The sequence below is a fragment of the Coregonus lavaretus genome (assembly GCF_964263955.1).
Source record: "Coregonus lavaretus genome assembly, chromosome: 16".
Lineage (NCBI taxonomy): Eukaryota > Metazoa > Chordata > Actinopteri > Salmoniformes > Salmonidae > Coregonus > Coregonus lavaretus.
In genome coordinates, this window is record NC_140003.1 from 37189134 (window position 1) to 37215447 (window position 26314).

Genomic DNA, 26314 nt, shown 5'->3' on the forward strand with positions numbered 1-26314 from the left:
AATCTCCCATAAGTGTTCAATTAGATTGAGATCTGGTGACTGAGACCGCTATGGCATATGGTTTACATTGTTTTCATGCTCATCAAACCATTCAGTGACCATTCATGCCCTGTGGATGGGGGCATTGTCATGCTATGGGGCATAGCCATGGTAGCCAAAATAATGGCCTACCCAGCATTTTTATACATGACCCTAAGCACGATGGATGTTAATTGCTTAATTAACTCAGGAACCACACCTGTGTGGAAGCACCTGCTTCCAATATACTTTGTATCTCTCATTTACTCAAGTGTTTCCATTCTTTTGGCAGTTACCTGTACATAATGTACAGTAGTAGTAGTGGTAGTAGTAGTAGTAGCAGTGCTTGGTATTGGCTGGGTATGGCCATGTGTGTGTAAGGCATGACTGGTTGACCTCTTTACCAGGTAGAGGACCACGAACCCCAGTGCAGGATCAGGGTAGCTCAGAAGTTAGGGTTCAAGGGTCAGGAAGTGGGGTGATGTCATCAGCTCTGTATTGCGGGATAGAGCATGGATATGGATCACTATCAACCACTGTCCTCTTTCTTTTTGTCTCTTCTTCTCTCTCCCCCTCTTTCCTTCCACTGTTTCTCCCTTTTCCGCCACCTCTCTCTGTCCCTCTTTCTTTTGTCCTTCTTAAACCTCCCTCCCTCCATCTCATGTGTTGCGCTTGCACATGCTGGACCTCAGCATCAGTGTACACTCATGGGGGACCTCCGGGTTGTCAATCATGCGTTGCCACAGCCGCTGTTCCTCTCCGTACGAGTCCATCCAGTCCACCTCGTTCCCATAGCTCTGGCCTGTAGGGAGACAATAGATCATCACTATCTGTTCTATACACTCCATATCCCTACGGCGTTATGCTGACTGAATATGCTACAAATCACCATAACCTCTGAGAAGAGAGAGAAAATAAGAGAAGTGAAGACTAGAGTTAAACTGAGGAGAAGCTTACAGAAGAGAAGACCAGAGAAGAGAACAAAAGAAGAGCAGAACAGCAGAGATGTCCAACACCAAACAACCCATCACAGCCCCTGGCTCTTCCCAGACAGACTGACCTGTCCCTCCGTTGAGCCGGACTCCCCCCAGGAAGACGTTGCTGGCCAGAGCCTCCTTGTCCCAGACGGTGAGCTCCAGACACACGTTGTTCAGGTCTCCGGCCTGCAGGCCACAGTAGGTGAAGGTGTGGTTCCACTGAGGGTTAACCGTGCGACGCACCACCGCCGTCTTGTGCTTGGTGGACTTACTGTTGTCAGGGAGCAGGTACCTGGATGGATGGGGATACAGGAAACAAAACATACAAAACTGTCAGAGGAATAGGAATTAGGTAGCTAGCTAGTAGGTCCTTCTTCCCGTCATTCTTACTAGGAATGAAGGCTGGATGAAACTGAATGGGTCTATCTGGGTCTCACCCTTTCACAAAGGGGTCTGAGGTGCCTCCAGACTTGACAGAGGTCAGGTTCTTGGCCTCCTTGACCAGCAGTTCCACCATGCCTCCTTTAGGCAGCTTGATGCTGGTCTTCTTTCCTTTCAGAAAGCCTTTCTTCACTGAGAGGAGGAGAGGAAGAGGTGAATGAGCAAAAGTCCAAACAGTCTTTCATGAAATGTCATTAGTTGAATGATATGTGTTAGTGATGGGTTGGAGCAATTAAAACAGAGGGGTTTTGTGGAGCACCTTGGACCTGGTCCAGGGGTAGCATGAGGTTCTTCTCTGCAGGGATGTACTTCAGAACCACGGTCAGCTCCCCTTTATACTGGAGCGTGGAGTCCATACTACAGTCCAGCTGCACATTGAACAAATCTACTTAAAGCATTTACCACTGATAAACATACAGTGCTGTATAAATCCACACATATACACTAATGTCCATCTGCACACAGGATACCTTGGGCTGCAGAGAGTACCACTCCTCCATGTTGCTGTCAAACTCCCAGGAGTCAAAGGTCAGCTCCACCTCCCCCAAGAAGCTGTTGTGTCCGAAGTGGTCGTGGTGCCACACAGACAGCTGCAGCGTTCGTGTCTCCAACTGGGAGTGGCTGATCACATACTACACAAACACAGCACAGGAGAGAGAGAGACGACAGGAGAGTAGGACTGAGTACCAAACCAAAGTTCCTGCCGATGCTCATACAGGAATAAAATGTACACCAGGGGTGCTTGAGATGAAGGCTATTGATGGCTATGAAGGCTGAAACACTGTAGGTATGGTGGTACAGGTTAATGAAAACACATGGGAGGAGCAGGCTTCATTTCTTTATATAATGTACAGATGTAGGATCTTAATTCAGTTTGCTACAGCAGGAAAATAATCCTGCAGCAACAGGAAATGTGAATTATTATGTGGAAGGGTCTCCTGCAACAGGGTGATCAAGTTAAGATCTACATCAGCATGAACACCTGCTGACTGACACACTCCTATTGAGACACACACAGTCTCCAGGCAACTTGATCCCATCCAAGGAGGACACACATTCTCATGATCACAAAAAAAACCTATTACATATTACTGTTTTTCCCAAGCTACATACATTTTCATACACACACACACACACACACACACACACACACACACACACACACACACACACACACACACACACACAACAGTCCCTCACCCTAAGGTTCTCGTTGAATACAGGGTTGATTGTGTTGGTCTTGATGCTGGTCTTCCTCTTGCTCTGGCGAACTTATCTGGGAGGAGGTACGCCTTCACATAGCTGCCAATGGAAAAGACAGTCATTCAGACACACTCCATAGGAAGACATGTATGCCGTGATCGGGTTACTCTGACATACCATGACTGTCACAGTTATTGTGGGTCATGCTGAGTTCACACTTCAGTCATGGATTGGTTCAAGTTGAGCTGACGGTCAGGAACTGTGCTGTTAAGAGGTGTGTGTTCTTTTTCAAGTTGGAATGTGTGATAATGAAGTGTGTGTGTGTGTAATTTCTTAAAACTGTAGGCACAGTAAGCATAGGTTTTTCAGTGTGTGTGTGTGCTCTTACGCGTCTGTGCGTTGCCTCTTCTCGTCCCCGGTGGCCAGGTTACGACACTCCTTCACCAGGACGTTGAGAGCGCCTGTCTTATAGCTGTAGCTGATGTTCAACAGCAGCTCTCCACTCACGTTGGCGTTGCCATAGTCACCAGTCTCACTGTACATACTCATCATACTGTTCAGACTGCTCTGTGAGGAGAAGAGAGGCGGAGAGAGAGGAGAGAGGGAGAGAGAGGAGAGGGGGAGAGAGAGGAGAGGGGGGAGAGGGGGAGAGAGAGGAGAGAGGGAGAGAGAGGGGAGAGGGAGAGAGAGGAGAGGGGGAGAGAGGAGAGAGGGAGAGAGAGGAGAGGGGGAAAGAGAGGAGAGAGGATAAAGAGAGAAGAGAGAGGAGATGGGTAGGGAGAGAGCAAAATGATTAAAAGAGTGTAATAGAGGAGGGGGAAGAGGGGAGAGGAAAAGATCAGAATGGAGGACAGAGAAGTAGAGGATCAGGGTTAGAGAATCAGAAAAGATGAGGGAGAGAGAAGAGGAAAGCCAGAGCAGGGAGGAAATTAAGAATGAAATGGAGGGAAAAGGAGGAAGACAGATGGAGGCAGGGATAGCCTTTAGTCTTTGTGCAGGTAAAAATGCAGAATGGACAGATTTAGTCATTTGGTGAGCGATGGGTCTGGCTGGGGAATGTAAAACCCTCAAGTCTATCACATTTATGTGATAGAGTGAGCCAGTATGATGAATGACCAATTTAGGCAGTCAGTGGCAGCAATTGGAGCAGAGTGGCACAGCTTGGTGGAAATATATTCACAATAAGTGGGGCACACACATGCAAGCACACACACACAAATACACAAGGAGGCAAGAACTCACAGTCTCTGCGTCCGAGTCACCAGGGACACTGAGGAAGCCCCATTTTCTCTCTGAGCCGGGAGTAGAAGACTAGGAGCCAGAGGAAGAATAGACCCCGAGCCAGCAGGGGGAGGAGGAGAGAGAGAAGGAGGAGGGAGAGAGGAGAAAGTGAAGGAGAGAGATAGAAAGAGAGGAGAGTGGGAAGGAGGAGAGAGGGAAGGAAGAGGGAGGAGAGAGGGAAGGAGGAGAGAGAGAAGGAGGAGGGAGAGAGGGGTGATACATGTGAAAGTGTAAAGAGGATAGAGGACAGAGACAAGAGGACAGACCCCACGTACCAGAGCAGAAACCCCAGGCACCAGACACTGACACAAAACAGAATCTAGCAGGGTTGCCATGGTGATTATAAGATGAAGTTGGACCTGATTATAACTCCTCAATGAATAAACAGAAAAGGATACAGCAGACAGGCTGAAAGCACCAGTAAATATCAATGACAACTACACACATGCGCTTCCAAAAAAGCAACATGTCCGGGAGCAATGGTGTTTTAGTGGATACAAGAGAATCAGCCTTCTGTGCTTCATTCTTTTTTTTGTGACCAACTTTTTATTTAGTTTTGTCTTCTTTTATTTTGAAAGGGGGGTTACAGGTACAAAAAAACGATCAAAGAAATGCATACAAAGATAACCCCAGCTCAGTCCCCATCAACCCACCAGCATCCTCCCTCTCCACCCACCCAGAAACCATGCCTTTCACCCCGCCTAGCCCCCCAATCCCATCTACTGAGGTTGGATTGAATTGATTTGAGCGTTCTGTTAAAGTTTCTGGCAATGGTTTTATCTAAGGAAAGAAACAGTACCAGTCAAAAGGTTGGACACACCTACTCATTCAAGGGTTTTCTTTATTTTTTACTATTTTCCACATTGTAGAATAATAGTGAAGACATCAAAACTATGAAATAACACATGTGTTAAAGATATCAAAATATATTTTATATTTGAGATTCTTCAAAGTAGCCACCCTTTGCCTTGATGACAGCTTTGCACACTCTTGGCATTCTCTCAACCAGCTTCATGAAGTAGTCACCTGGAATGCATTTCAATAACAGGTGTGCCTTGTTAAAAGTTAATTTGTGGAATTTCTTTCCTTCCTAATGCGTTTGAGCCAATCAGTTGTGTTGTGACAAGGTATAAATGTATATACAATGTATAAAATAGTAAAAATAAAGAAAAACCCTTGAATGAATAGGTGTGTCCAAACGTTTGACTGGTACTGTATATCTCCTCCCAAATATTTAAAATGGGAAATAATTGGGACTCCATAAGTAGAGATGGAGTCCTCCATCGGGGTCTTGAGAGGCAGTAGGGCTGATTTGGTTAGATAGATTTTATAGCGTGAGATTAAGCTGAATTTATATATGATCTTCAATGCCTTTGGGAGCGACTGAGATACATTGTCTAGATATAGTAAAATATTGTCTGTGTATAATGAGATGAAGTGATCAGCAATGTTCCCTCAAATTATTTTGGGCACTGAGCAAATGTCAGGTCTGCTGAGCGCAAACTTGAACGTTGTGATAATTCTGTGCAACTTCCAGCGCGTTTACTGCAAACACTGAGGCTGTACCCACTTTAAGTTACAGTTTCAGACAGTGGTCAAGTAGGTAACTGTGGCTATTTGAGCATAATGTAGGCCTACCAGAGTGGCCTACCATCAAAAACAATGGAGAAAATGCATCCCATAAAATTTTAACATGGAAATAGCTGTTCTATCATTCAGCCTACAGTAGCAGCCAATATGTGGTGTTCAATGTAGGCCTACATTCCATGAGACTTTTGAAAAAAACATGCAGGGCTTGACATTAACCTGTTTATCTATTGTCCTTCGGACAATGAGGTGACTGAAAATGTTGTTGTGTTGTTTGATGCAAGAAACCACTTTACTAAATAAAATGCATTATTATTCCCATACCATTGTTACAGAGAATCAGACAAATTATGCTACCCTCTGCCTATTGGCTACTTAGTTTATTCATGCCTGTCTCAAAATGCAACACTGCCCCTTTAAGACAAAAAAAGCTCTTTACCCGACTCGCTTTTCAAAGATGTCTAGAAATGTACATGTTTTGTGCTCTTGTAGGAAGCAATCACTCCCCTGTTGCTGACTACAAATGAACTATAACTGGGCTAATAACTCACTAACTAGAAAAGGATATGAACAAATGTGCACAAGTGGCTACATGCAGCTCTCGCTTTGATCTCAAAAGAAGTGCATCTACTCATGACCGCTCATACTGTAAACACAGTCCAGTTCAAAGTGAATGCCACAGATCCATATATGGCAATAGTCTATTTGCATATAGGCCTACTGCAGCTCTGATTGGTTATGCCACACCGGTCTGTGTAGAGTACGGGCTGAGTCGTGCATGTTTTCTGTTTAGAGAAGAGGAGTTCTTAATTATTTTAGAAAGGACTTAGTCTGGCTTGGAATGGATTTACAGTGCCTTCAGAAAGTATTCATACCCCTTGACTTACAGTATTCCACATTTTGTTGTGTTACAGCCTGAATTAAAAATGGATTAAATAGATTCCTCTCACCCATCTACACACACAATACCCCATAATGACAAAGTGAAAACAGTCTCGCAAATGTTTTGAAAATGAAATATCTAATTTACATAAGTATTTACGCCCCTGATTCAATACTTTGTAGAAGCACCTTTGGCATCGATTACAGCTATGAGTCATTCTGGCTAAGTCTTTAAGAGCTTTCCACACCTGGATTGTTCAACATTTGCCCATTTTCTTTTTAAAATCCTTCAAGCTCTGTCAAATTGGGTGTTGATCATTGCTAGACAACCATTTTCAGGTCTTGCCATAGATTTTCAAGTAGATTTAAGTCAAAACTGTAACTCAGCCACTCAGGAACATGCACTGTCTTCTTGGTAAGCAACTCCAGTGTAGATTTCGCCTTGTGTTTTAGGTTATTGTCCTGCTGAAAGGTAAAATAATCTCCCAGTGTCTGGTGGAAAGCAGACTGAACTAGGTTTTCCTCTAGGATTTTGCCTGTGCTTAGCTGCATTCTGTTTCTTTTTTTATCCTGAGAAACTCCCCAGTCCTTAACAATTTAGTATTTGAGTATTAGTATTTATTAGGATCCTCAATTAACTGCTGCCGAGGCAGCTGCTACTCTTCCTGGGGTCCAAACAGGAAACAACATAACAAATAAAATATATAATATGCATAAATACACATACATAGCACTACATTTACATGACAATTGAGCCATTCAGCAGACAACCCACAGCTAGTGCATTCATCTTAAGATAGCCAGGCAAGACAACCACATATCACAGTCGTATGTATCCCAACCACGCATTACATACATAATAAAATACATAATACAATGCAAAATACATAAAAATGTCTGTGTGTCTCTTCACAGTCCCCGTCGTGCCGTAAGGTGTTCTTTTATCTGTTTTTTAAATCTGTTTTTATTTCTAGCTTGAGTTACCTGGGGTGGCAGAGAGTTCCATTTAGTCATGGCTCTATTTAATACTATGTGTTTCCCAGCTTCTGTTCTGGACCTGGGGACTGGGGACTGTGAAGAGTCCTCAACTTTGAGCCAGGAGAGATTGACATGCATGTAATTGACATTTGCCCTCCATGTACATCTAAGTGCAATACGTGCTGCTCTGTTTTGGACCAACTGCAATTTGCCTATGTCCTTCTTTGCCGCACATGACCACACAACTGGACAGTAGTCCAGGTGCGATAAAACTAGGGCCTGTAGGATCTGTCTGGTTGACTGAGATATCAAGAAAGCAGAGCAACGCCTTATCATGGACAGACCTCTTCCCATTTTAGTAACCATTGAGTCTATATGTTTTGACCATGATAGCTTTCTAGCTAGGGTGACACCCAGCAGTTTAGTCTCTTCAACTTGCTAAATAGACACATTATTCAATAATAGATGGATGAGAATTAGGGTTGAGGGAGTGATTTGTCCCAAAAATTATGCTTTTAGTTTTTTAGATTTTAGCACCAGTCTATTGCTAGTTACCCATTCTAAAACTGACTGGAGCTCTATGTTAAGGGTGTCAGTTATTTATTTTACTGTTACAGCCGACGTGTATACTGTTGAGTCTTCAGGGTACATGGACACATAGGCTTTATTCAAGGTCAGTGGAAGGTCATTAGTAAACACAGAAAACATTAATGGTCTAAGCCGGCTGCCCTGTGGTACACCACACTCAACCAAATTTGCATTAGAGGCTTCCATTAAAGAAAACCCTCTGTGTTCTATTGGATAGGTAACTGTCCAGCCAAGATAAGGCAGAGGATGTTAATCCATAACACCTTTGTTTTTTCAGCAATATGTTATGATCAGTGATATCAAAGGCTGCACTGAAGTCTAACAAAACAGCTCCCACAAACTTCTTATCAATTTCTTTCAGCCAATCATCAGTCAATTGTGTCAGTGCTGATCATGTTGAGTGCCTATAAGCATGCTGAAAGTCTGTTGTTAATTTAACATTGTATTTGGTTGAACACGATTTTTCCCAAAAGTTTGCTAAGCACTGTAACACGCTGATTGGTCTGCTGTTTGAACCATTAAAGCAGGGATCATCAACTAGATTCAGCCGAGGGACGATTTGTTCTTGAGCAGAAGCCCAAACAGATACACTACATGACCAAAAGTATGTGGACACCTGCTTAATTTCTTAAATTAAAATAACTTGGAGCTGATTTCCTAGTGTTTTTACAGTCTTTTATGTCCTATAAAAAAAAAAATATATATATACCCTACCAGTCAAAAGTTTGGACACACCTACTCATTCAAGGGTTTTTGTTTATCTTTACTATTTTTTACATTGTAGAATAATAGTGAAGACATCAAAACTATGAAATAACACATATGGAATCATGTAGTAAACATTAAAGCAGGGATCATCAACTAGATTCAGCCGAGGGCCGATTTGTTCTTGAGCAGAAGCCCAAACAGATACACTACATGACCAAAGGTATGTGGACACCTCTCATCGAACATCTAATTCCATAATCATGGGCATTAATATGGAGTTGGTCCCCCCTTTGCTGCTATAACAGCCTCCACTCTTCTGGGAAGGCTTTCCACTAGATGTTGGAACATTGCTGCGGGGACTTGCTTCCATTCAGCCACAAGAGCATTAGTCAGGTCGGGCACTGATGTTGGGCGATTAGGTCTGGCTCGCAGTCGGCGTTCCAATTCATCACAAAGATGTTCGATGGGGTTGAGGTCCGGGCTCTGTGAGGTCAGTCAAGTTCTTCCACACCGATCTCGACAAACCATTTCTGTATGGACCTCGCTTTGTGAACAGGGGCATTGTCATGCTGAAACAGGAAAGGGCCTTCCCCAAACTGTTGCCACAAAGTTGGAAGCACAGAATCGTCTAGAATGTCATTGTATGCTGTCAACACTATATATCCAAAAGTATGTGGACACCCTTTCAAATAACTGGTTTGGCGGATGCCGAGAAAATGCCATCTGCCCCAATGCATAGTGTCAACTGTAAAGTTTGGTGGAGGAGGAATAGTGGTACGGGGCTGTTTTTCATGGTTCGGGCTAGGCCCCTTAGTTCCAGTCTTCTTGGTAAGCAACTCCAGTGTAGATTTCGCCTTGTGTTTTAGGTTATTGTCCTGCTGAAAGGTAAAATAATCTCCCAGTGTCTGGTGGAAAGCAGACTGAACTAGGTTTTCCTCTAGGATTTTGCCTGTGCTTAGCTGCATTCTGTTTCTTTTTTTATCCTGAGAAACTCCCCAGTCCTTAACAATTTAGTATTTGAGTATTAGTATTTATTAGGATCCTCAATTAACTGCTGCCGAGGCAGCTGCTACTCTTCCTGGGGTCCAAACAGGAAACAACATAACAAATAAAATATATAATATGCATAAATACACATACATAGCACTACATTTACATGACAATTGAGCCATTCAGCAGACAACCCACAGCTAGTGCATTCATCTTAAGATAGCCAGGCAAGACAACCACATATCACAGTCGTATGTATCCCAACCACGCATTACATACATAATAAAATACATAATACAATGCAAAATACATAAAAATGTCTGTGTGTCTCTTCACAGTCCCCGTCGTGCCGTAAGGTGTTCTTTTATCTGTTTTTTAAATCTGTTTTTATTTCTAGCTTGAGTTACCTGGGGTGGCAGAGAGTTCCATTTAGTCATGGCTCTATTTAATACTATGTGTTTCCCAGCTTCTGTTCTGGACCTGCATAGTGTCAACTATGCAGGTCCAGCGTTAAGATTTCCCTTCACTGGAACTAAGGGGCCTAGCCCGAACCATGAAAAACAGCCCCGTACCACTATTCCTCCTCCACCAAACTTTACAGTTGACACTATGCATTGGGGCAGATGGCATTTTCTCGGCATCCGCCAAACCAGTTATTTGAAAGGGTGTCCACATACTTTTGGATATATAGTGTTGATAGCATACAATGACATTCTAGACGATTCTGTGCTTCCAACTTTGTGGCAACAGTTTGGGGAAGGCCCTTTCCTGTTTCAGCATGACAATGCCCCTGTTCGTTAAGATTTCCCTTCACTGGAACTAAGGGGCCTAGCCCGAACCATGAAAAACAGCCCCGTACCACTATTCCTCCTCCACCAAACTTTACAGTTGACACTATGCATTGGGGCAGATGGCATTTTCTCGGCATCCGCCAAACCAGTTATTTGAAAGGGTGTCCACATACTTTTGGATATATAGTGTTGATTGTTTGCATAAAACATAATCATTTCAAACCTTGCTTGCACGTCTCTCTATTATGCGTGGGAATACTTGGGAACTGATTTCTTAAATTAAAATCACTTGGAGCTGATTTCCTAGTGTTTTTACAGTCTTTTATGTCCTACAAAAAAAAATTATATATATATACCCTACCAGTCAAATTTTTGGACACACCTACTCATTCAAGGGTTTTGGTTTATTTTTACATTGTCGAATAATAGTGAAGACATCAAAACGATGAAATAACACATATGGAATCATGTAGTAAACAAAAAAGTGTTAAACAAATCAAAATATATTTTATATTTGAGAATCTTCAAATAGCCACCCTTTGCCTTGATGACAGCTTTGCACACTCTTGGCATTCTCTCAACCAGCTTTACCTGGAATGCTTTTCCAACAGTCTTGAAGGAGTTCCCACATATGTTGAGCACTTGTTGGCTGCTAATTCATTATTAATTAATTTAGTTCCGTTTTAAATTGATCACAGAACATAGGATTTTGTAGTAATGAAACATTGAAACGCCATCTTGTGGCTCTTTTAGGAGATTCTGAAATTGGAAGTTGGCAGTAGTAAGTGTCGTGGTCAGACAAGCTCATATGTTGAATTTCTATTTTCTTAATTAAAGAAAATAGAGGTGCAGATAATAGTATGACATCGATTCTTGAAAATAATTGATGTCTGTTTGAATAGAAAGTGTACTCTTTTGCTATAGGATTATGTGTTTGCCAGGCATCAATGAAGTTGTATTCAGAGAGTATATGCTGGTAAGCCTTGGTTGCATGTGGATTGTAGATGGTCTTATTAGATTTGTCCCGCATGTCAAAAATGGCCTTCATATCTGTCCCAATAACCAGATGGAATTCAGTTAATTCTAACAATATACTGTTCAGAGAATCAAAAAATGTAGGATCATATTAATTTGGCGCGTACACATTAATAAAGGCTATTTTCTTTCCATTATGGATACATTTAAGGAAAGTAATTCTGCCTTCTTGGTCTTCGCCTTTACCCACAATGGTAATTTTAAGTTTCTTATGTATCATTAAGATTACATCTTTAGTTTTATTTGGGGCTGATGAAAAAGCAGCCAGTTTGTACAAATGGTTATTTTGGAGCAGGTGTGTTTCTTTGAGCATTGCTATATTAACATGGTTTCTTGCTAGGATATCAAGACAGCTGGAATGTTTAATAGGACAGTTTAGACCTTTCACATTCAGAGAGAGAATAGCTAGGGTTGCCATTGTAAAAAAAAAAGAAGAATGTATTATTAATGATGTCATTGTTAGATTTAGTGTTGATAAGCCCATGGATGTGAAACAAAAAGCAGGAGCCACAGCCATTGTTCCTCACGAACAATAGTAGTGGCCAATATTATTGGCCAACTCTTTCTGTTGTCGGGTGTTGAGAGCCGCCATGTTCCCACAGGTGAACAGACAGAATATGCCAGAAGGTGAACAGACAGAATATGCCAGATGCTGGAGCGAAGTAGACCTGCTATTGTTCCTTGTAATACAGTTAACGTACCACACCTTAATGTGATGTTATATGTTGACAATTATTTGAAAATAAGTCTGTTAATACATAGTTATTTTGCAAAAGAAAGTCACTAGAAAGCCACACGTTTCAATGCATGCCACAGGAACCGGAACACCGGGATTCAGTTATGATGAATATTACTCATAGTGTACATGAATATTATAAGAAGAACTGCTGCTATAGATATCTATTGTGTGTGTGTGTGTGTGTGTGTGTGTGTTTCCCTCATCCAATATTCATTCTGTTCTATTCATACAATATTTTCAAGCAGGGAGATTCACAGAAGCCAGTCATCATTCATCTCCATAATCTCTGTAATCATGGCCCTCCACCTCTGCTGTTATTGAGAGCAGAGGCCATGGCCAGAATTAATGCCGTTAGTCATGTCTGTGGTGAAATCATAAATGTCATCGTGTGTGTCGCTTGTTAACCTAGCGATGTCTCCGATTTTATTATTTTTTATGATTGTGTTTTTCTTCTCTTGTATATTTTGGGGGTATTTCCTATTTATTGATTGCAATTCGTATATGATCCCACTGGGCACACACTGGTTGAATCAACAATGTTTCCAAGTCATTTCAACAAAATGATGTTGAACAAACGTGGGAATAGTCTGTGCCCAGTGGGATGTGTGTATGTTTGTATTCTGCAGGGCTCATTTGTAAAAGAGACCTAGGTCTCAATATCTGAACTGAAGAGAGTCTGTCAGTATGACTCTGTCAATCACAAAACTCAGCTAATTATTTGGTTTAGTGTTGTGAGAAAATAAACAAAAATGTTGTTCTAAGCCAGGCTCTACCAGAGCATAGCACACATACAAATGACATACATACTGTAATACAGTATATAACAAAAACACTGTGTTTAGGCTAATGGGCCTGGCTCCTAGTAAATGTCTATATGTGAGCTGTGCTGTGAGCTCTGTGTGTGTGACACTGCCCTGCTGTTCCTCAGCTCTGAGGCCACTGGCCCTATTGACACTGTTCACACACTGGTTTCAACACAGCCATGACTCATCACTCCTCTTTATGGGCTGTGTGTGTGTGTGTGTGTGTGCCAGTCTGTCTTCTTGTGTACCAGAGCGTGGTAGATTCATCTTTATTTCCATTATCTGTGTGTGTGTGTGTTTGTGTTTGTGTGTGTCTGTGTTTGCGATACCGCAGGGTGTTACCGTGGACACAGCGCAGCTCATGCGTCGGCTGGTGGCCTTGCTGTGTACCGACATCAGAGCATCGATGTCCTCGTCTTTCTCATTATCATCAAACTCCTATAGAACACAGAAACCATCAAAGGAGACGTCAGCCAATGGAATCTCTCTGTAGATTCACAGTAATAAGGCAATACAGTGTAAATACATCATGTCAGTGTGGCGATTCAGTCTGTTTTCTGTGGCAACTTTAAATTCAATCAGACAGGTCAGGATTTAATCAGACAGGCCAGTGTGTTAATTAGATTACTCGCTTATCACACACTGTCTTTGAGCTCTTTGTGAGTGTGTGAGTGTGTGTGTCTGTGTATGCGTGTGTATGCGCGTGTGTCCGTGCGTGTGTGTGAGTGTGTACTCACGTGTGTAGAAAGATCAGACAGCTTATTTAAATGCACACCTACAGTAAATATGGAGGAGTATTGACCCTAAGTCAGTGGTTCTCATCTACACCTGTTCCACCTCACAGCCTCCAGCCCTGCTACTAAGCTGCTGCTACAGGCTTTGATGTGAGGCTAAACTCACTAATGAGCTCTTAACTGGGCTCCTTATTGAAGCTCATTATCTCATTCATACAGTTGAGTTAATCAGACAAACCACTGCTCATAACCTTGATATGGACAGGATGTATAGATTAGATGTACAGTACCAGTCAAAGGTTTGGACACACCTACTCATTCATTTTTACTATTTTCTACATTGTAGAATAATAGTGAAGACATCAAAACTATGAAATAACACATATGGAATCATGTAGTAACCAAAAAATATATTTTATATTTGAAATTCTTCAAATAGCCACCCTTTGCCTTGATGACAGCTTTGCACACTCTTGGCATTCTCTCAATCATCTTCACCTGGAATACTTTTCCAAAAGTCTTGAAGGAGTTCCCACAAATGCTGAGCACTTGTTGGCTGCTTTTCCTTCACTCTGCCATCCGACTAATCTCTTGGCATTCTCTCAACCAGCTTCATGAGGTAGTCACCTGGAATGCATTTCAATTAACAGGTGTGCCTTCTTAAAAGTTAATTTGTGGAATTTATTTCCTTCTTAATGCGTTTGAGCCAATCAGTTGTGTTGTGACATGGTAGGGGTGGTATACAGAAGATAACCCTATTTGGTAAAAGACCAAGTCAATATTATGGCAAGAACAGCTCAAATAAGCAAAGATAAACGACAGTCCATCATTACTTAAAGACATAAAGGTCTTTAAGTTTCTTCAAGTGCAGTCGCAAAAACCATCAAGCACTATAATGAAACTGGCTCTCATGAGGACCGCCACAGGAATGGAAGACCCAGTGTTACCTCTGCTGCAGAGGATAAGTTCATTAGAGTTACCAGCCTCAGAAATTGCAGCCCAAATAAATTATTCACAGAGTTCAAGTAACAGACACATCTAACATTCAACTGTTCAGAGGGGAATGTGTGAATCAGGCTTTCATGGTTTCTGCAAAGAAACCGCTATTAAAGGACACCAATAAGAAGAAAAGACCTGCTTGGGCCAAGAAACATGAGCAATGGACATTAGACCGGTGGAAATTTGTCCTTTGGTCTGGAGTCCAAATTTGAGATTTTTGGTTCAAACCGCCGTATCTTTGTGAGACGCGTTGTGGGTGAACGGATGCATGTGTAGTTCCCACCGTAAAGCATGGAGGAGGAGGTGTTATGGTGTGGGGGTGCTTTGCTGGTGACACTGTCTGTGATTTATTTAGAATTCAAGGCACACTTACCCAGCATGGCTCCCACAGTATTCTGCAGCAATACGCCATCCCATCTGGTTTGGGCTTAGTGGGACTATCATTTATTTTTCAACAGGACAATGACCCAACACACCTCCAGGCTGTGTAAGGGCTATTTTACTAAGAAGGAGAGTGATGGAGTGCTGCATCAGATGACCTGGCCTCCACAATCCCCCGACCTCAACCGAATTGAGATGGTTTGGGATTAGTCGGACGGCAGAGTGAAGGAAAAGCAGCCAATAAGTGCTCAGCATATGTGGGAACTCCTTCAAGACTGTTGGAGAGCATTCCAGGTGAAGCTGGTTGAGAGAATGCCAAGAGTGTGCAAAGCTGTCATCAAGGCAAAGGGTGGCTACTTTGAAGAACGTCAAATATAAAATATATTTTAATTTGTTTAACACTTTTTTGGTTACTACATGATTCCATATGTGTTATTTCATAATTTTGATGTCTTCACTATGATTCCACAATTTAGAAAATAGTAAAAATAAAGAAAAACCCTTGAATGAGTAGGTGTGTCCAAACTTTTGACTGGTACTGTATTTGGTTACTACATGATTCCATATGTTTTATTTCATAGTTTTGATGTCTTCACTATTATTCTATAGTGTATAGGTATTGATTGAAGCTCAATGTTAAATGATAATCTCCCTACCCTCATATCTAAACCAATATGACACCAATATTATTGAAAAATCACAAATCAACTTGATTGGAGGTACACAACACACTCTCCGCCTCTCCTCACACACACACCATTACCGAGAACCACATACCGGATTTTTGAACAGGGTTGTTAGCAATTGATTTTATTGCGCCTACCTAGCTAAAATTCTAGACGTTGGATTAAAACGAGACTATAGCGTCCATAAAGTGACCATTGGATTAAAAAAATGCTGGATTGAGTAAATTTGTATGTGCAACAGTTTTTATTAAATTCACTTGCAGATTTCCGTCCGTTAAGAAACAATGATGTACTACCTTTCTGTAGCAGCTCAGAGATATATAACCCAGGGTCGGTTGCTCGGGAACAACACAGCTGCTTGCACCATGCTGCAAGTCATAAGAAGTGTATGTGAACAAACCTAGCCTACTGTATAGAGCTAGCTATATGGTGGTATTCAAGCTGAGGTTATTCAATAAATGCAAACAGATATTTTTATTAGCTAGGTAGATAACTTGCTAACGTTACGTAGCTAAAGTTAACTTGCTTGTACAAAGTCCAGCAGCAAGCCTCTGTAGCTAACTAACACCAGTCTGCTGAAAGCTAGCTAGCTAGCTAACAAACAGGCAAATAAAGGTAACAGTAGCTAGCCAATGAATGTGGTTTTGTTGTGATTACCTAGGTAGCTAGTGTAGTATCTAAACAGTTTATGATTTTGCTGACGTTTGCAAATGGTGTGTTAGAGGAATTTGGCTCTGCTTGCGGAAACATCTGGAAAACATTACTATAGGGGCCCCCTAAGACAGAGGAGATTCGGATGTGTAAAGGCCAGGGATTGGTCTATAAAAAACCACCCATATTATGTTACATATTATAAATACCATGGTTGGAACAAAGGACGGAGAGAATAACATATTAGAGATTGGGTCAGTTGTTCTCCAGATGTCTGCAGGAGTCTGTAAATTGATACTGTAATCTTTGATGTAATAAACCATTATAATCAAGGACAGTGTCAGCGGATTTCTTGTCATCACAGCATATCAGCATCGTTGTCTCGACACCACACTAGCTAGCTAACGTAATGTTATACCAGTCAGATGAGCGCTAATGTTGGCTAGGTAGCTAATCAACACGCGAGGAAAGCTAGCTAGTTATCTTTGGCTAAGTAACAGTAAGGTTTTTCACATAAGGCTGAAGTCATCATGTGTAAACTGCTGAGCTAGGTGTAACTGCACAAACAAATATGCACAAATAAACTAGTGAAGTCCTTGGCTACTATTATAGCCAATTAAACATAAGATTGTAACATTAGCTAACGTGTATGGCCAGTTCATGCACCACAATAGACCATACTTTCTAACACAAAACATAACTAGTTAGTTAAGTTTAAAGCCACCAAACTTTGGGAAACTTCCACGCTACTCACGTTCATTTATATTGCACAGACAGTGTTGCCATTGCTCCTGTAAGTCGCTCTGGATAAGAGCGTCTGCTAAATGACTAAAATGTAAATGTAAATGTTGCCATGTTCGCGGTTTTCCCGCCAAATTGGGCTACTTTGAAAACGGATGTCACGGGTGAAAATGTATTGGTTGTGGGTGGCGTTTTTTTTGGCTACTTCTAAATTGCACCGTGGCCGCCATGGCATTTCTCTTAAATATATATATATATATATATATATTTCACTGTAACCTGCTGCTGCTGACTATCAGGCAGTGAGTGAGTGAGAAAGTGAGTTGCAGCCGGAGGAGTGTGTGTGCGCAGAGAGCACTGGTTGAGAGGTGTTGCAGCAGAGTTACGGAGACATGCGCACACGTCGTGACAACTTTTTACCAGTTATAGGTAGGCTATTTAGATGGGTCATTATGGAGACACCCTTTGTCCATAAAACATATTAACGCGCTAGAACTGATGGCGACAAAACATTGGAAAACTACTTTAGGCGCACTAGAGCTCTTTAGATAAATTCGCTCAGAGGTGGTTTCAAATAAACTGCATTCTAATGTCGACTTTTCTTGTGGATAACAGTATCAAGCAAAGGGTTTTACTCATGCTCAGTTCTAGGGTCGAGCGCTGCGCGAGTGGAAATTTGAAATTGAAGTTATGGAACTCCCTCGCGTGCTTGTGTTATGGGGAAAAAAGCCACAATGAAAATTACATTAAATGTGGAAAATGATAGGCTACATTTGCATCTGTTGGCCATCAAGTAGGCAATTCATTTATATGCCATTGCAGGCTAATGTAGCCTACCATTTGATACAATAAATATATATTGAAATGAAGATATCACTGGAGTCATTGCAAATCAATGTGTCACTTGTGCAGCCTACCTGGAGCTGGCAAATGGATTTAATAAATAGCCTATAAATTCAGTTTGCTGTTGTAGCCTTGTGTTATTATGCAATTATTAATGGCCATGTTTAGTTAATTAAATTGGAAGTTATCAATTGTGATCATGTCCACAGCTCTATCACAAATGTATCATTCTCCACATTTAATGTCAGTTTCATTGTGGACTTTTCCCTGAAGTGAGATGTTGGCCTATCACATATAGAAGGAGCTTAGTTACCAGGATCTTTGTTAATATGGCTTGTTAAAAAAAAAAACATTTTCAGACACTGAGATGGTAAAATAATGCACGTGTGAAGTTGCTGACACCTTGCTTGAAGGTTAAAAAAAAAGATGAGCCCAGGGAAAAGAACAAACAGATCCCACTGTCAGATTCCACAGCAATGAGGAGAACTGAAATTAGCCAAAGATTTAACTTCACAACTTGATGAGGCCATTCAGAATGCAACATGCATTTCTTTAGCTGTGGATGAGTCAACAGATAACACTGATAATGCCCAGCTTCTGGTGTTTGTCAGATTTTATAACGAAACAAAGAAGGAATTCTGGGAGGAGCTGTTGGGCTTAACAAATCTAGAAGCACACACACGCAGAGAGGATATCCATCAAAGGGATGCTGACAAAAAGGAGGATAGATCTGAAGTCAGTGGTCTCCATCACCACAGAAAGAGCTCCAGCCATGACAGGAAGAGGGAGGGGACTGGTTGCAGGTTTGAAAGAGGACCACCCTGACCTGACATCATATGACTGCATCATCCATCAATCTGTCCTGTGTGCCAGTCTGGGAAAATAATATTCTGAGGTCATGACAACAATGATGAAACTGATCAACTTTTTGAGAGCAACATCATCCCTACAACAGCGCCTGCTAGGAGGCATTCTGACAGAGGCCAATGCCAGTTTTGATGACTTACTACTGCACAACAATGTCAGGTGGCTCAGCAAAGGCAGGGTTTTGGAATGCTATTAAGCCATTCAGGAGGAAATCAAAGCTTTCTTATCAGAGCAAAAGAGTGACAAGGCAACTTAGTTTTCTGAGTTTTTGGAAGATGAGGAGAAGATGGAAACAGTTGCATTTTTGACATACATTACATCACACCTTAATCAACTGAATGTTAAGCTGCAGGGACGGGACAACACAGTGTGTGATATGATAACAGCAGTCCGGGCTTTCCAGAATACATTTTAGCTTTTCAAGAATGATCTCCAGGGAGAACTTGTCCACTTCCCCAATCTTCTGGTGCAAACGCAGGGAGACAAAGATGTTCCCAACCATGTTGATATCATCCAGAAGCTGATGGATAACTTCAAGGCTCGCTTTGATGACTTCACTGTTGGAAGAGAACCGCTGCTGCTCATCCAGGACCCGTTCTTGGTCACAAAAGTGACAAAGTTGTCTGAAGAAGCAAAACAGATCTTCAGATGGGTAAATGTTGCAAATGGAGTTGATTGAGCTGCAAGAAAATGTGGCTTTGAAGGAGCAGGCTGGTGATTGTGACTCTGTCACATTCTGGGGAAAGATGGTGCCTGCAGCTGATGTCCCTGTTCTCAGGAAACTGGCACTATACACCCTGAACATACAGCTGTGAATCAGCCTTCTCCACAATGAACTTGATTAAAAACAAATACCACACCAGGCTTACCAATGAACACCTGCACCAGTGTCTCAGAGTTGCTCTCACACCATTTGTGCCAAAGTTCAAAGCATTGGCAGTAGACAGTGTTGTGGAAAATGGTCCTTTTCCTCATTACAAAATACTGTACTGGAATATTACCCATAACAGAAAGTGTAATTTCTCTAATTGATGCAATGGCAAGGCCCAGAGTGACTTATACAGTGGGGGAAAAAAGTATTTAGTCAGCCACCAATTGTGCAAGTTCTCCCACTTAAAAAGATGAGAGAGGCCTGTAATTTTCATCATAGGTACACGTCAACTATGACAGACAAATTGAGAAAAAAAATCCAGAAAATCACATTGTAGGATTTTTTATGAATTTATTTGCAAATTATGGTGGAAAATAAGTATTTGGTCACCTACAAACAAGCAAGATTTCTGGCTCTCACAGACCTGTAACTTCTTCTTTAAGAGGCTCCTCTGTCCTCCACTCGTTACCTGTATTAATGGCACCTGTTTGAACTTGTTATCAGTATAAAAGACACCTGTCCACAACCTCAAACAGTCACACTCCAAACTCCACTATGGCCAAGACCAAAGAGCTGTCAAAGGACACCAGAAACAAAATTGTAGACCTGCACCAGGCTGGGAAGACTGAATCTGCAATAGGTAAGCAGCTTGGTTTGAAGAAATCAACTGTGGGAGCAATTATTAGGAAATGGAAGACATACAAGACCACTGATAATCTCCCTTGATCTGGGGCTCCACGCAAGATCTCACCCTGTGGGGTCAAAATGATCACAAGAACGGTGAGCAAAAATCCCAGAACCACACGGGGGGACCTAGTGAATGACCTGCAGAGCGCTGGGACCAAAGTAACAAAGCCTACCATCAGTAACACACTACGCCGCCAGGGACTCAAATCCTGCAGTGCCAGATGTGTCCCCCTGCTTAAGCCAGTACATGTCCAGGCCCGTCTGAAGTTTGCTAGAGTGCATTTGGATGATCCAGAAGAGGATTGGGAGAATGTCATATGGTCAGATGAAACCAAAATATAACTTTTTGGTAAAAATTCAACTCGTCGTGTTTGGAGGACAAAGAATGCTGAGTTGCATCCAAAGAACACCATACCTACTGTGAAGCATGGGGGTGGAAACATCATGCTTTGGGGCCGTTTTTCTGCTAAGGGACCAGGACGACTGATCCGTGTAAAGGAAAGAATGAATGGGGCCATGTATCGTGAGATTTTGAGTGAAAACCTCCTTCCATCAGCAAGGGCATTGAAGATGAAACGTGGCTGGGTCTTTCAGCATGACAATGATCCCAAACACACCGCCCGGGCAACGAAGGAGTGGCTTCGTAAGAAGCATTTCAAGGTCCTGGAGTGGCCTAGCCAGTCTCCAGATCTCAACCCCATAGAAAATCTTTGGAGGGAGATGAAAGTCTGTGTTGCCCAGCGACAGCCCCAAAACATCACTGCTCTAGAGGAGATCTGCATGGAGGAATGGGCCAAAATACCAGCAACAGTGTGTGAAAACCTTGTGAAGACTTACAGAAAACATTTGACCTGTGTCATTGCCAACAAAGGGTATATAACAAAGTATTGAGAAACTTTTGTTATTGACCAAATACTTATTTTCCACCATAATTTGCAAATAAATTCATTAAAAATCCTACAATGTGATTTTCTGGAGAAAAAAATTCTCATTTTGTCTGTCATAGTTGATGTGTACCTATGATGAAAATTACAGGCCTCTCTCATCTTTTTAAGTGGGAGAACTTGCACAATTGGTGGCTGACTAAATACTTTTTTTCCCCACTGTACATGAATATTGCATGGCCCACAGTGACGTTCTGTGCATTCAGATTACTCTCCTTTATTCTCCAGAAAACATGCACTTTATTTTATTTTAAAAAATGTTTAATTCAAGGCTTTAATTCAATGTTGATGTCATGTTGCAAATTTTTACATTCGAAAGAAGTTGTAATTAATTCAAATTCTTAGTCTCATTTAATGTATTTATTGTACATTTTATATAACAACATGTTTCCTAAGTCGTAGACGACTAGCTTTGTTACTACCACAGCGCCGATAAAGGACGATATCCATCCGGACCTTTGCCACCTAGGAAATTTGTGTCACTGGACCTTCTCAAATAGTAGTTGAGTACCCCTGGGCTATAGGCTACCTGCATCTAGCTCAGCAAACTTTAATTGCAATTATAAACTAAGATTTTAGTCAGTAGCCTATGCCTATTGAAATAACTAGTAAATCTCGCAAATAGGCCATTTATAACAGTTTATTGTCTTAGCACCTGGCACATAATAACGGCACAATTGCCCGAAAATAGCCTAACATTCACTTTTTGAAGTTTGTCCAAGTGTTTCTTGCACAGAGATTGAGATCCTCTGTCCAACTCTCATCACCCAAACACTCCTGTCGGATTTATCTATAGTTATGCACATGCGCAAACAGGATTTATTTACAATTATAAACTGGGTGGTTTGAGCCCTGAATGCTGATTGTTTGAAAGCCATGGTATATCAGACGTGTACCAGGGGAATGACAAAAACATACTTTTTACTGTTCTAATTACGTTGGTAATCAGTTTATAATAGCAATATGGCACTTCAGGGGATTGTGGTATATGGCCAATATACCATGGCAAATGGCTGTTCTTTGTGGTATATGGCCAATATACCACAGCTAAGGGCTATGTCCTAAGAACAGCCCATAGCCGTGGTATATTGGCCATATACCACACCTCCTCGGGCATTATTGCCTAATCATAGCAGTCAAAACAAGTTAAATCGACATCCGTTGATGGAAAATGATCTGGAGAGTTTAATAAGGGCGATTTATCTTTTCTCTTGTGACATATTCTTAAACTCGCAATAATCATTATTTTGATGGAAAACTGAATTTAGCTTCTTAGCCTATATCGTTAAAAATGACATTGATATTCCTTCTTAATTCGCTCAATAACATTATGGAAAAATGGTTTATTGGATAAAATGCGGCAACGCCTCTCTTGCTGCGAACAAAAATATTTGTGTTTATTTTCAGGCCTTGTGGGCGGGTTTTCAGAGGTCATTGGGTTAGAAGTTTTAGCTAGTTTTAGCTAGTTTTAGCTAACCCTGTGCACAGACCAAGCTAGGGTAAGATGAGGTAGCCAGATTTCAGACAGGACAAACACTGCAATTAGCTATGCCACATTTCCTCGAAGAACAACCAAGACCACACAAACCATAGCCCGAGAAAACTAATTGTTTTGTTAAGAAACAGTAAGCTAGTTATGAACCGCATATAGTAAATAGTTGAACCCATAACGCACATGTAAACAGAACTTCAGTTGTGCATGCTAGCATCAATTTACCAGACTTGACTGACAACATCACTGTTTCAAACATGTGTAGAATAAATTCCAGCTCCGGCATAAACTCTTTCTCCTGCTGTCTTGTCATTCTTATAATCCAAATGTGTGCTGACTGATCAATACAGTGTCAAGTTACTTTTCAGTGTGTTCACGGAAAATCTGAAGTCGCCATGCACAAGTAAAAAGTAGTCTGGGGGCTGCACAAGGGGCACAAGGGTAAAATACCGGTATACATAATTTTAATAGCAGGATACTGTAAAGTCCATTATCCCTCTGAAGAGGATTAATTATGTTTGAGAAGGTTTGAATCCTAAGCAACCTGCCTACACATAGTTTGAAGTACAATACCAACATAGCTACTGTAGTAGGTCAAAGCTGTGTGCTGGAAAACCTTGGTAGAGCATGGGTGGAATAGGCATTGTGGTGCTCATGTGAATATCCTTTCTTTTTTGGCTTCAGACCAATGCCTATTTTCACTTAAAAAGTAGTTTTGGGTTTTTAATAGATTAGAGGAAGTCCACTGTACTGTGCTGTGCACTCTCTGTATGGATCAAAGATCATTGTTATGTTGCCATAGAGATGGACACAAAATATGTTGACATTATTCCAGGGTAAGGTGTCTGGGTGGTGTGTGGAGGTGGACAAGAGCTGGGCAAGAGTGTGTGTGTGTGTGTACCGTGTCATTGAGACCAGGGACGGAGCGGCTCCTCAGACTGAGGGCCTCATTACTGACAGAACCAGGAACAGACAGGTCCACCTCAGAACGACTACGATCTACAGAGATAGAGGGAGAGAGAGAAAGAGATGGCGAGAGATATGAGAGGAGGAAGTGACAAGGTATTCCCTCCCCACAGCCACACATAAAGACTGTTATTATCAGTTATTTCACAGCTATGCCTAATGACACTAATTGGAGTTGTTATGAAATGCTAACATGTGACAGAGCACCATATGCTGCTACAACAGCCAGCTGCTGCCAGGGGAAGATGAGAAAAGTGTTTGAGTGGAGAAATGGAGAAAGAGAGAAAGGGAGAAAGAGAGAAGGGGAGAAGAGAGAAGGGGAGAAGAGAGAAAGAAAGAAAGAAAGAAAGGGAGAAAGAGAGAAAGGGAGAAGAGAGAAAGGGAGAGAGAGAGAACGGGAGAAGAGAGAAAGGGAGAAAGGAAGAAGAGAGAAGGGGAGAAGAGAGAAAGGAAGAAGAGAGAAGGGGAGAAGAGAGAAAGGAAGAAGAGAGAAGGGGAGAAGAGAGAAAGGGAGAAAGGAAGAAGAGAAAAGGGAGAAGAGAGAAAGGGAGAAAGGGAGAAGAGAGAAAGAAAGAGAGAAAGGGAGAGAGAAAGAAAGAGAGAAAGGGAGAAAGAGAGAGGAAAGAGAAAGAGTAGAAGAGGAAGTGTAAGAGAGAGATCGAGAGAGGTCTAGAGTGAGAGAAAGAAAGAAAGAAAGAAAGAAAGAAAGAAAGAAAGAAAGAAAGAAAGAAAGAGTGAGGAAGAGAGGAGTATGAGAGAGAGAGAGAAATAAATAAATAGAGGGAGGGAGGGAGGGAGGGAGGGAGGGAGGGAGGGAGGGAGGGAGGGAGGGAGTAACATAGGAGCTGTAATAACTTATGCCTTTGGTAGCTTTAGTGACAGTTTAACGTGTAAACTTCATCCTTTACAAAGTGCTATAACTCTCCAGTCTACGGCATGCTCCCATGCTCCCAATCTAATAGAACACGCCCTAACCCACGCACCCAGTCTAATAGAACACTTCCTAACCCACGCTCCCAATCTAATAGAACACTTCCTAACACATGCTTCCAATCTAATAGAACACTTCCTAACACATGCTTCCATGTTCCCAATCTAATAGAACACTTCCTAACACATGCTTCCATGTTCCCAATCTAATAGAACACTTCCTAACACATGCTCCCAATCTAATAGAACACTTCCTAACACATGTTCCCAATCTAATAGAACACTTCCTAACACATGCTTCCATGTTCCCAATCTAATAGAACACTTCCTAACACATGCTTCCATGCTCCCAATCTAATAGAACACTTCCTAACACATGCTTCCATGTTCCCAATCTAATAGAACACTTCCTAACACATGCTTCCATGTTCCCAATCTAATAGAACACTTCCTAACACATGCTCCCAATCTAATAGAACACTTCCTAACACATGCTCCCAATCTAATAGAACACTTCCTAACACATGCTCCCAATCTAATAGAACACTTCCTAACACATGTTCCCAATCTAATAGAACACTTCCTAACACATGCTTCCATGCTCCCAATCTAATAGAACACTTCCTAACACATGTTCCCAATCTAATAGAACACTTCCTAACACATGCTTCCATGTTCCCAATCTAATAGAACACTTCCTAACACATGCTTCCATGCTCCCAATCTAATAGAACACTTCCTAACACATGCTCCCAATCTAATAGAACACTTCCTAACACATGCTCCCAATCTAATAGAACACTTCCTAACACATGTTCCCAATCTAATAGAACACTTCCTAACACATGCTTCCATGTTCCCAATCTAATAGAACACTTCCTAACACATGCTCCCATGCTCCCAATCTAATAGAACAATTCCTAAAGTTCTGAAACACATCATAAAAGCTATTTTATTAAATGCTTCATGTTCTTCCCTCTCAGATTCAAACTAGGTAAACAAGTAACGTTGTCTGGGCTCTGTGAATCCTGTCTCTCTCTATAAGTGTTCAGATACACACGTTGGAGGTGTGAAGAGTGTATTGTCATGACGATACCTGATGACACGGAGGCCCTGGAGACAGCGATGGTGGGTGGGGCGGTATCAGACCCTGTCCGGCCATGCCCGGTGATGGTGTCGGCCATCTTGTCAAACACACTGTCGCTGGAGCGGAAACTAGCCACGCTCTCCGCTCCGTCCGGCTACACACACACACACACACACACACACACACACACACACACACACACACACACACACACACACACACACACACACACACACACACACACACACACACACAGAAGTGTTAATAAGGATTGTGTGCTATGAGGAGTGTGTGTTTATGAGTGCATGCAATGTGTGTGTGTGTGTGTGTGGTTGTGACTGTGTGTGTGTGTCTGTCTGTCTGTGTGTGTGTCTGTGTGTGTGTGTGTGTGTCTGTGTGTGTGTGTGCATCTGT

The 26314-nt window shown here is 41.8% G+C and overlaps 1 protein-coding gene across 1 annotated transcript in view; it reads right to left on the reverse strand.

Annotated features, from left to right (window-relative positions):
• Positions 1–305: 305 nt before the first annotated feature.
• The window catches only part of sytl5 (synaptotagmin-like 5), a 70899-nt gene continuing 44890 nt past the window's right edge, over positions 306–26314 (reverse strand). The window contains 11 exon segments of the mRNA XM_084179489.1: positions 306–820; positions 1079–1287; positions 1433–1568; positions 1696–1804; positions 1907–2068; positions 2637–2707; positions 2710–2738; positions 3028–3206; positions 13364–13459; positions 23819–23916; positions 25910–26054. Coding sequence (XP_084035615.1) covers positions 678–820; positions 1079–1287; positions 1433–1568; positions 1696–1804; positions 1907–2068; positions 2637–2707; positions 2710–2738; positions 3028–3206; positions 13364–13459; positions 23819–23916; positions 25910–26054 — 1377 coding nt within the window. The 3' untranslated portion in view covers positions 306–677.